Below are 12,547 nucleotides of genomic sequence, written 5' to 3' on the forward strand. Positions count from 1 at the left end.
TGATCATTTCTTTTTTTTAGTTTTTTTTAACAGTAGTCTTCCCATGAGATTCCACACAAATCATTCATCTTGTCGACTTCACACTTGGCATGTGTATTGTGAAGGGCCAAGGGAAGGGCGGTTTCCGATTGGTGTAGTTTGGACACGCAGCAGGTTTGCTATTCATAAAACGTGAATAAGCAGTTGCATGTGCTCATGTCAGTCTGGGGGCGGGGCAGTGTGCTAACAGTCAGTCTGTAGAACGAGTGGAACATGTCTTCTACGTCCTCTGATAATGTACAGCAGTGGTGAATGACTGAGTCAAGCCACAGGTCAAAGGCGTCTCCAGATCATGTCAATACATTGCTTATTTAATTTGACCTTATCGGACTAAAACATTCTCTGGAGTCAATGGCTTTGATCTCTGTAGAGGCAGCAATATTCATAATATCACTTCCTCTTAAGTTATTTGTCATCAAAGTAAAAAGCATAACGTTTGTTTTGCTGCTGTAATGCTTCATACGGTTTCAGACCTCTGAAATTCATTATAAAAGCTTTATTGCAGATAAACCAGGTAAGATGAAAACAACGTGTTCTAACTTTACTCTGCACCATAGTCTGTTTTTAAAAAAGCTATAAAAGTGACACTGTGCTGGATAACTATTTGAGCAGGACTCACTAATGACAAGAAATAATTGGCTAATAAGTGGCTCCAGAGCTTCAAAACTGGACAAGTTACAATGATCAATATATAGTGTTGACAATCATAAAAAGAAAAACTCATTAATTTGACGATGGCAGATTGTTTGTCAGCTGATCGGATAATATTCCTAAAACAGCACAGATGCACAAAGAATCACACGTGTTTAATTTGATCCCATGCAGTTATTTTAAGAAAAAAGTGATCCTTATATAAACATGAAAACAAATGGTTACCAGGGCTGAGGGATTGCCTGGAGTCCTGCAGAGCTGCTCAGCTCATCACCCATCAATGTTATTATTGTCTGCAGTCGAAAAAATCTCATTTGTTTTTGGAGAGGAAAAGCAGCAGCAGCAGCCTACCTCTCCCTGCCAGGAGAAACCACTAAAACCTCTCGCTTTTTGACTCGAGCCAGACAAGTTTACTGTACTAATTGGACTCAGTGGGCAGAGTATCAAATGTGTAAATAATTTTCTCAGCTATTGGCCTGCTCGGTGTTTGGCTACCGTGGCTTTTTTTCCCACTTTGACGGTGAAAAGAAAGCTGCTGGAGCTCCACTCGTGGCGGAAATTCCTAGAGCATTTTTGTTTTTGAATTTGTAGAAAACTGCTTCAAATATGGAAATGAGAGTCTGGTGCCGAATCATAAAAAACACCAATCTCAAATTATCCACATGAGCAAGTGGTCGGCCACGTCTGCCTGGGGTGAACAATTTGGCAGATGGGATTTAAACGTGTTGTTGCACTGTGTTGAGGGCAGGTTTAAGGGAATCAGGTTACTTCTAATTAAGAACATGACTGGGAGCAGGTCATGGCTCCACTGGGTTCAGCCTTTGAGGTTCTGACAGGACAAACGTTGTTAATTTCTGGCCATCTGAGCTGTGCGTGCTGCGATGTATACTTAGATTTTATTTGTTGAGACTTTCTAGAGTAGCCACACACAATGTGATGGTACGGGGCATGCAGCCAAACAACTCGCGCAAGTAGTGACGTGTCAAGATTTCTTGACAAAATTGACCTAAAGCTATTTCTTTTAGATAGTTTGCATTTTTGACATCTACATGCTTTTACTGATGTGCGAGCAGCTGGTAGTTTGTGTTCATCAGCAGCTGGGGAGGAAAAATGAGAAGCAGGGAAATTATGGCTTGACCACAATCACAGAGGACACAGCAATGCTATTAGTTTTCCAATGCAATCCCATACTCTGCTGGCCCACACATTTGCTTTAATCAGACACCTGGGAAATGCATCCATCCCGTTTCATTCCATCGGCTCATATCAATCTTGTATCAGTATTAAATGAACATACCGCGATTGGAAATCTGGTGGACAAGCTATTATTGTCAAACGTATCTCCTTCATTACCGCTGAATATGAAGAGCTGTCTTCTTCTACTGTGGGTTGTTGGTGATATACAAAGCATTCTATGCACGCGTGTAGTGCTGTAGATCAGTTTGGAAATGAAAAAAAAAAACAAAAAAACAAAAGGAGCCGGTATTCAACAACACACTTTCAAATTCAAATGGTGCGAGATGACTCCTTGATGAGCTGTGATACACGTTCTTCTCATCCCAGCAGGCATAGGCATCTCATATGATCGCAGGTCACATCATCAAAACCTGGATATTGCACTTTTGGAACAGCTACAGTGTAACAAGTAGCAGCTCTGCCTTCCCCTCCCCTGCTTCATCGTGCTGCTCCTGGTATAAGTGATGCTGCACAAGTCTTTGTCTGGTCTGGGGAGGCTGGGCTGCAGCTGGCTCCTACACTATGTGGTTTCATGCAAAAGTCAGTGGGTCCCTGAGCACTTGGTGCAAGAGCCGAGCTGGCTGATTGATTGGGACGCCCCCCCCCCTCCACACACACACACACGCACACACACACACCCTCCTCCTCCTCCTCCGCCTCCTCCTGCTTGTTCTTGCTCATGGAGAACATGTGCCTCCCCTGCTTTTTTTTTCTTTTCTTACCCAGAACTGCTTAATCACACACTAACATCCATGCAGCCATGCATGGATGTATGTGCACTAACAAAGGTGCAGGCGCACACACATAGAGGAAATAAAACACACACACACACACACTCACACACACGCACGCACGCAAGCACACACACACACACACACACACACACACACACACACAGGATAAATCGACAAAAATATGAATGAACGAGTGTTAGCATGATGTGAAGACAGGGTTCTCAATGAAACATGTGCATGTGTATGTGTGATGCTCGCAGTCTCCAGCACCGCAGGGTTCATTCAGGGCAACATATTAGCAGTCATTACAGATAGAGACCATTCAGCACACTTGTTTTTTTGCTCTTGCACAGAAAGAAGCACATTACGCTATAAGCAATCCATCGTCCCAGACACACACACACACACACACACACACACACACACACACACACACACACACACACACACACACACACACACACACACACACACACACACACACACACACACACACACACACACACACTGAGAGAGAGACACAGAGAGAGTTGTTGGTGGAAGGCATGGAGCCGAACAAAAAGCATGAGGGGTGTGTGTTAGGATCACCAGCAGCTTTTCAGCACTCCAGCGACGTGCAGCCAGCCAGTGTCTGGCGAGCGTGCGCGAGCGCGTGCATACATGCATGTGAGCGTGTGGACCAGCAGCCAACACAGACACACACACACACACACACTCCTAACATTCGTTCGCAACATGGCGTTGGAGCGCCGAGAGACACGACGGCTCTGCCCCTGACTAACAGCAGCCGTGTTGTGGGGAGAGGAGCCGGAGGAGCGCGTGGAGCAGAGAGCGCCACATTCGACTCTTTTTCTCTTTTACGCACCACCGGAGGACACAATAGCGGATTCCTGCATATGCATGTCGCTGTAACGGTATAGCCGCTCGTTGTATAGACGCACGCTGCTGCCCCGCTGGTGGAAATCAAAGGCTGTACATGGCGGTGGAGACTATTTGGCTGCTCTGTCTTCTTTCGCTGCTTTCTGGTCCTTCCGAGCAAGGTAAAAAGCGCACACTTTCAATCCCGTGTGGGGTTTTCTTTTTGTTCTTTCACAGTGGAGTGCATGTGTGAGGCAGCGGGCCACTAAAGTGCAGTTACTCACAACTAAGTGGGCAGGGGAGGAGAGGTGAGGGGCTCGACTGGGTGGATTTGCACCTTGCACGGTCCGATATCTACCACCCCTCATCTCCCGTGTAATAATACCGTGCTCACCTCATGTGGCCTCTCCGGGGCTTATGGGCTATAGTGGTGCGCTGTCACTTCATGGGTGTCTCTCTCTTCATGAGTATCTCAGTGTCTCTCTCTCTCTCTCTCTCTCTCTCTCTCTCTCTCTCTCTCTCTCTCTCTCTCTCTCATCTCTCTCTCTCTCTCTCTCATCTCTCTCTCTCTCTCTCAGGACGCGCCGCGAGGCTTTATACCAAGTTGCAGCACATTGCTCAGGGAGCAGCCTCTGAATGGTGCCACAGGGCGGCCAGAGGGGTTTGCACCGGGCCATGGGGAAGTATGGGATCAAGCAGCAGGAACAGGGCTCATTATAGGATGTAATGTTTGTGTGGATCCTCCTGGAAGAAACAGTCTTTAAATGTTGCTTTGCCCACAAATATAGTCCGAGCTCTTCTTCTTAGTGGGATAAGCTTGAGCTGCTCTGCTCCTGGGACGTCTGCTTTTGGCCACTGGCTCAGAGAGTCAAGAATGTGTGAAAACAAAGACATAAACAAATCATAAAGTTACACAGGGATGTGTCAGAGAGATGAGGCACCGAAGCTGAGGATTAGAGAGAGAGGAAAGTCTGCCCACACAGGAGACAGGGAGTGGGTGAAAGACTAGCCAGAGGATTTACATGACATAGACCCATGTAGAGTATCAGTGGAATCTGTGCAGTTAAATGTAGAAAGTTATTCAAAGAAGATGCGATATTCAGAATAGTCTGCCACTGCTCTCCATTTAGGAAAACTTCATTAAACTATCGTGTGTTGGCTTACTGTTTGTCCTGTGGAATGACACCTGACACCAGTCGTGCATTGGCATTGAGAAATCACTGAACCAGGCTACAGGGGAAGGGGCAGATTAGAAGTAACAGAAGTGATGTAGCCAAGCAAATCACATCAATTATCTGCAGGGTGTTGCCCAAGTTACATTTGCAAAGATCTGTAGGGAGTGCAACGGGTGAAATGCAACCAGCTGTCATCGCACTGTGCAAACTGCAAAACTCTCACATTGGAGTGCTGTCACGTTTTAACTCTGTGGCAGCAGTTACAGTTTAAGCAATACCAAGCAACCCAGCATTGACAGGTGTATGTGTTGAGAGAGAGAGAGAGAGAGAGAGAGAGAGAGAGAGAGAGAGAGAGAGAGAGAGAGAGAGAGAGAGAGAGAGAGAGAGAGAGAGAGAGAGAGCACACAATGAAACTTTATGATTTATCTCTGGTTTGAGCGCTCCAAGAGCTGGCGTTCATACTCAGGCTGCTCAAACATTTGGATCGATGAGATTAGTGCTGAAGACATATCTTTAAATCGTTGCTGTTTGGTTTACAGCTTGTACAGAAATTATTATTTTGATAGTTGATTAATTGTCTTGGGGATTTTTCAAGCAAAAATACCGAAGAATATCTGGTTACAGCTTCTTGAATTTGCTGCTACTGTTGGCCCTGTAATCACTACTATAGTTTGCCTGGGTCTTATCCTCATGTTGACATGAAACATTATTTTGAGGATGCCATGTACAGTCTGTTTATGAAACCACATATACATTCACTAGATTAGGATTTTTATTTGGATCTGCAATTAATCTGCAGAAAATGTTGTTTCATATTGGAAAATGTTGAAATTAAACTATTTTACATTGTTAAAGAAAGTACTGGATCCAGTACGCATCAAAACATAATGGGTTCTATCTTTGGTCACGCCCCACCCCTCCACAAATTCCCATTTCATGAGAACTGGTTGAGTAGTACTCCTTCTAACTACAGCCGTTCTGAGACATAACCTCCGGAGAACGTCAGCACGATTGGATCCGGACATTCTCTGAAGTGAGCCTTTGTCATATAAAAAGCATAGCAGTAGATTCTCAGGTCAGATGCGTTGACATCAACACAGAAATCTCAGGAGCGTTCAGGTGAGGGGGTGTGTGTGTGTGTGGGGGGGGGGGGGGGGGGATGCAGCGGGCAGTAGAGGGTGTAAAGTATTAATTCTGCTGTTGAGAACACGTGTTTTGGTTTACGGCACATCGACACGGGTGTCAGCCCTCATCACCAAAAACTCCCTTGACATCTTTGTTGGTGTCTTCTTTATGTGTGTTACCTTTGTTTTCATCCTGACATATTCGTTATTTTAAATTTTTGCGTCAGTTGTTACAAACGTATTTAACACAGAATTCAGTGTATGTTTGAAAGAATCTTTACAAACAGACAGTGGTAGATGAAAACATAATCTCCTTGCAGTAACACGTATATTATTCAGTCGAAAAAAGAATTGCAGGTCCACTGATGAAGAAAATAATAATTGGTTGCAGCTCTACATTTTTGTTGAGGCTAAAAAACAAATGTGATATATTTATTTAAAAGCTGTTGAGTAGTTGTGTTTAGGGAATACAGTTGTTGCACTATTCAAAAGGGTTTCATTCATAATTGTACCCCCCTCTTGTGTCTGCATGGGGCTCACTGGCAACATTGATATGCTGCTGCTTCAGCACCAGTATGTCAAGCTCCACAGTGGTCTCAACCCACAGTGATGAGAAATGAAGCAATACTGTGCATGGGGGGTTGTTGTGGTGTTGTTGAAAAGTCAAATGTGTCAGAATGAATCTCCGTCTGATATAGTCTCTGAGAAAGTACATCCAGGTAGACACCACCTCTCATAGACATATAAAGTGCCATCCTTTCACTTCATGTTCCCTTAGTCATTGTTCAATTATGCAAATGAAGGCCTCAAAAAGGAAGCAGCTAGAGGTAAAGCCCCCTTGATTTCCATCTGTATGGTAGTAGAAGGTCAGCGGATACAATTTATGTAGAGGGAGATTACGATGGCCCGCAGACTCCATCAGAGACAGAATAAGGAATTACTCCCCTTGAGATCCTCCTGACAGGAGAGTGAGTGCCACACTGGGGGCGATCACATCCAGATGATGAAATCCCTGGCAGGTAAATGGCGATTGTGATAGAGGTTTGCCGGCGATAAGAGCGAAGAGGAAATTGATTTATTTGCACTGCGAGTTTTATCACTGAAAAGTTGGTACCAAACAGTTGTGGCAGTTTGTTTCGGCAGCTAGACGCTTTGGAATTTGTGAGATGTCGCGTTTGTATAAGAGAAGATTATTTGAAATAGTGTAAACAAATAAGATTCAAATACATTGCAATAATTAAGAGTTGCCATCATTTTGCTTCAGAGGAAAAAAAATCCCATTTGTATTCATGAGCTCTGCTGACAGCAGCATCATGCTTTGTGATCAAATGAACAAATTAGTATGTATTATAAACAAATAATTACTCTGCATTGGTTATTATTATTCATCAAGTCTAGGGAACAACACAGTCATGGATGGCGACGTGGTGTCTGCTATCTCTCTTCTTGTGCTCTATTTGTGTGTGTGTGTTTTGCCAGGTTTTGAAACTGGAGCATGAATGTCGTGGGTGTTGCTGGTGGTGGGAACTGAAGCTGGTAGTGAGTGGGGGGGCTGGGGGTGATTCTGGGACAGAGTTGAATTGGACGGGTGCTGGTGGGGCGAGAGCGAGGGCAAGGGCCATTGCTACATCCACAAACAAAGAGCTTGTCTTGTCCGTTCTAAAGATCAAATGAAAATATGTCAGCCTCACTTAACACATCTCTGGCAAATGAGTGAGTGTCTGTGTGTTAACATCCCAGGAAGCACTGCACAGTTATTAATAGAGACAATAAAAAGAAAAACCTCTGTAGTCCTGCTAGGATTTATGACCAAATGAATGTGATTATCGCCTTTGCTCTATTTTGTATACACAAATGAAAATTGTAAACACAGTTGCATGATGAAGTGGAGGCGGGGATATGAGAATAATGAGTCCATTAGCCACATTTCCTGCATTATTCTTGATTCTCTGTGATTAAAATCTTTGTAGAACTACAGATGCTTTTCTTTTCATTGTCCCCATGAATAACTGTGCAGTTCTAATTCTCACCTCTGCCAAGGAGGTTCTGTTTTCACCCCTGTCTGTTGGTTTGTTGAATCAAAGAGGATTTGGTGGAAGGATGGGTCAGGAAAGAACCCATTCAAATTGGTGCGGATCCAGAGCAGGGGTCGGATCCAGGACCTTTTTTCTCACCTTCTTTAACATTATGAGACAGGGTTTAACCCAACATTTTTCCCAGAGAATAATTCATGTATCTTGATGAAAGGCAATCTGTTATATTTTGGTCCTTAGTGGAAGTATGCACTCTACTGAGTGACATTCTGGTAGTGTCTTGTGTCACTTTTTATTAACCAGCAAAAGTTGAATGAGCTCATATGATGCTATATCCGGACTGTCAAGCTTCGTATACACAGTTGTGTAGTTGTGAGATATCCACTGCAGTGTAATATGCCTTGGTTAAGGGGGATGAGTACTTCAAATTCATTATCTTTCCTTGTAGCAATACCATCCATTGTCTGAACTGCTTATTCTGAATGTCACTGGGCAAAACTCCAGATAACCGACAGGAAACCACAGACACAGAGAGAACAGGGACAAGAAGAACCACACCCAACAAAATGGACCTTATTCACAGATCCAGCAGTTATGCAGCAAAGCTAACATTCACTATTTTATGCCATGTAGTTAATCTATGACTACATACATGCTACTACATTTTTCTTTGAAAACGCTTTGATTCTGCTATGGATCCACCTGGCGCCTCCACTACTCAGACTTTTAGAGCTGCTAAAATGCAGAGATTTGGAGAAGCTACAGGCATTTTTTTTTAAACTGTGGAGCTAGGCTTTATTATAGAGGGCAGAAATGGAGATGTTTAGAAACAATGACGTAGACACGCACAACTGCTTGCTGATTGGGTATTTTCGCTCTCGTCACAACCTTCCCTGATTCATCAGGCTTCTATCACATGAGACCCTTCTCGAGGAAAACAACAGGCATTAGCCCTGGCAACCAGCTAAAAAGCAATGTGAAGCTCTGTAAAGCCAAGGGTAGCTGCAGATTCAGGTGATAATGCTCTGATAATTCTATTGGTTCATCACTGCAACTGTCCTCTGACACCATATCACACGGATGGATAGTTATCTCAGTAGGTTGTGTGCAGGAAGAGATGGGCTGACTTAAAAATATGTGCAATGGTAAATGTTTCTACTCTTTAACCAGTTCAACAGAACTGTTTTATTACTTCCACGTGTTACTGTAATGAATGGTAATATAATAAAATTAAGAGTGAATGAGTCTAATGAGTCTCAATTACATTTTTTTTCGAGTCCCACTGGCATTTTGCTGTTGCAGTTGATTTAATGAAATTTGATTTTAAGCAACAATTACAGTTGATTCTGTTTTATTTTTAGTTTGTGAAATTCAACTGAGTAAAAGTGAAGAACGTGAGTAGACTGTGACTTTAATGACTAATAATAAATGATGACCTTGAAAAGAGCTTAAAAAGTTAGGAACTGATCTGGAAATGAGCTTGGAAATAAAACTAATTGATAAGATTATGTTTTCATCGCAGCCTCGTCGTCCCTGTATTAACTTGTAACGCAGCATTGTTCAGACAGACAAAGTTATATCCTCATATCTAAATGAGCAGCATTGGCTCACATGCTCTCGACGAGCCTGTGAAGAGTTTGAACCTGCCTGTCAACGACACCACGCTGCTGAAGTCTTATTTTTAGCTTGCTTTGAAATCACCTCAGACTACCTCTGCTTGATCAGTTCTGGGACGGATTAAATTCCTTTTTTCTTAAATTATTATAAAACAGATTAATGTCCGTACAACTCCACATGTTATCTCTGAGTTTGTTACAATGAGATTCCTCCAGTGTTCTGAGGTCAGACAGTGTCATCTCAGCAGCCTGTTTCATACAAAGTTAATATTTCCATGGAACACCCGAGGAAAATGAGCCTGTAGGAATCCTGCTGCTGAAGTGACCCCGTGCAACGTTAGGCATGGTGGTGGGAGGGAACTGGGTTTTTGAGTCAACCATTTGTTCCACACACTCCGACAGGGTGCTGTGGGGCAAAGTCCGTCCTCCAGCTTAAATATCATGGAGATGTAAAGTTGCACAAGGGGTTACATTTTTGACTCTGCACTGTCCCAAATGAAGATATTTCTAATACAGCGAAGTTGGAGTGTTAAAATGCAAACACGTCTGAAGACGGTGGTTTGTCGTGACAATGAAGGTGCAAGTTTTAGCACAAAATGCGCAAATACCAGTCTGCAGCGCAGGGAAGCCGTCTCACTGTCACAAAACTTGCATCACTAACTGTGATAAAGTGGAACGCGCTCATGACGCATGACACTCCTACCTGTGCTGTAACTCGCCAGATGTGGAACAAACCGTTCACAGCTGACGTGTAACTGCTCTATTTTCTAATAATCTTCTCATTCTGTGTTTTCTTACACTATGTTGCCTTCAAGCTACAGGGCTCTCAAAACACCAGGGCAATGTGGAGTGAAGCAGGCCAAACGCTGAAATGTGCTTAATAAATAATTGATTGTCGGACAGTTCCAACAATATACCAATACAAACCTGAGTGATCACACACTTGCATCATCATTGCAGCTTTAAATTTGAAATAGAAAGTGGCTGTGCTCAGCAATAAGCTGACAAACCTAACATATATATTTATGGGCGAACGTTGCGTAACACTTACAGCAGAAACAAAGCAGCCTGGGCCTTTGCAGTTTTCTTTCCATGCAACCGTTTGAATATAAATTCAATATTCTCTTAATTGTTGATTTCGGTTTAGTCTGCCATATAATCTGATTAAAACTCATTTGACTTGGTAGATGATGGATTATATTCCTTGGATAGACAATAACTTTTTATCTACATGGTGTCCAACATCTTAGGCCATTACGCATGTTATCCTGAGTTGGTAAACCGAATGATTGCACTAGGAGCTGCTTTCACAAGTTTCCTGTATCGCTTGGTATCATTTTCTGCTGGTTATCTCTCAGCTGACTGCTTTGGTCCGATTATTTCATCCGGTAATAGGAGTATACCATTGGTCAAGTGGTGGGGGTACTTTTGGAGGTCATCCTCAAACATTTTCATCCGTATAACTAGCATTTGAATTAAGTTTATTGGCCATGGACGCGTGCCCAGCATGCTCGGGAGCCGCCGGTGTACTTAAAAACATAAAGACTAACAAATTGAGCTTTTGTTGTGGGTTGAACTTCCTCAGCCACTGCAGAGAGAATACCCCCTTTTTAATGAGCGAGTCAAATGGTTACTTCCACCTTTAGTTCACCTGATTAGCGTTGTGTATGTCTCCTCCTGAACTGTACCGTCATTCTGAATGTTCCGACTGGGTTCAGCTCCAGGTTGTTGTGTCTACAGCACAGGGCCAGCTGTTCAACCTCCCGTATAGCAGCAGCTACGGAATATTAAACACTGAATTTGTAGTGGGATGTACACTGACTGTAGTGCATTGACCCTTACTCTTTAGAAAGGCTCTATGTAGCTAATACCTGATGTAGTTCTGATATAAATAAATGATTCCGTGCCTGTTTTCATCTCAGTCCCTGTTTTTACATGGACACTATTATTGCAATATTTACCCTAAGCCAATAGTCTGAAAAAGAGAGTGCCGTTCCAGCATTTACTGATGACCAGAATGTACATTATGTTGTAATGTATATTATGATTTGGCGCTATACAAATACAAATTGAATTGAATAGGATTGTCATCATATTAAGGCCTGGAGTATTCTGACCCTATTTGCATTATGTAAACATGTGTACATCTTAATCACATGATAATGTCCTCTTGGAGTTCTCACAGCAACATCGACCCATGATTGTTACCGACAGTTTGACGACAATCTGAGTGTTAACAGGATGGAGTTGTAGCTTCTGGCAATATTACAACAAAAACTCCCAAAATGGTAAACGTTAACGTCGTACATGAAACCATTCCAGGTTGGGGTTTTAAAACTGGCATAGCAACAATGAACGTAAGGGTGTGGTGGACGCATGACTGAATAAGGTCAATTGTTGTAATATTGGTGTCCAACCAAACGTAGTCACTGCCAGCTTCTATTCGTCAATGTCTTGTACTGCACACACCGACTCAATGACCTCAGGCAATTCCATTTTTAAATAATCTACTAATGTAAACAGTGCCTCTAATTACTATGTTCTAGTTGTTAGCATCGTTTGAACTTTCCCTGTGATCAAACTTCCCTCTTCCCACTTCTTCCTTCAGTAATTCTGTGAACATACATCCTCACATCTCTTGAGACTTGAGACCAGTGCTCGCCGGACAGCAGCGCCTGTGGAGAATAGCTCATTACATATTATTCATACATTAATTATCTGCGTGTGTGTGCGTTTGCAGAGGTACATCCACCCATGTGTGCTTGCTTGTGTGTTAGTGTTGGTGCATCAGCTGCGATTTGTGAGTGTATCTTGATCTGCTCCCCAGAGAGTCCATGCTAAATTAGGATGCATATTATTTAAAGATGCCTTGGGCTGAGTTTCAGCTGGGTGTATTTGTGCAGTGAATATGTTGATTTTTGATGGTGCCCTGTGTGCGCCTTTTCATGCTGCCAGGGAGGCAATCTTAAGCACAGGGGTGTTTGTGTGAATGCAATAGAAGTCTCATGCTCCATTTTGTCTGCATTGAAATCTAATGATTTACTCCCATGGGATGTTAGAGCATTTTGTCAGTTCTAAATA

At 43.0% G+C, this 12,547-nt stretch overlaps 1 protein-coding gene across 1 annotated transcript in view; it reads left to right on the forward strand.

Annotated features, from left to right (window-relative positions):
• Nucleotides 1-3,356: 3,356 nt before the first annotated feature.
• igdcc4 (immunoglobulin superfamily, DCC subclass, member 4) overlaps nucleotides 3,357-12,547 on the forward strand; it is a 58,649-nt gene continuing 49,458 nt past the window's right edge. The window contains exon 1 of the mRNA XM_053421877.1: nucleotides 3,357-3,700. Coding sequence (XP_053277852.1) covers nucleotides 3,637-3,700 — 64 coding nt within the window. The 5' untranslated portion in view covers nucleotides 3,357-3,636. The remainder of the gene's footprint in view (nucleotides 3,701-12,547) is intronic.

The sequence above is a fragment of the Pleuronectes platessa genome, chromosome 1 (assembly GCF_947347685.1).
Source record: "Pleuronectes platessa chromosome 1, fPlePla1.1, whole genome shotgun sequence".
Taxonomy (NCBI): domain Eukaryota; kingdom Metazoa; phylum Chordata; class Actinopteri; order Pleuronectiformes; family Pleuronectidae; genus Pleuronectes; species Pleuronectes platessa.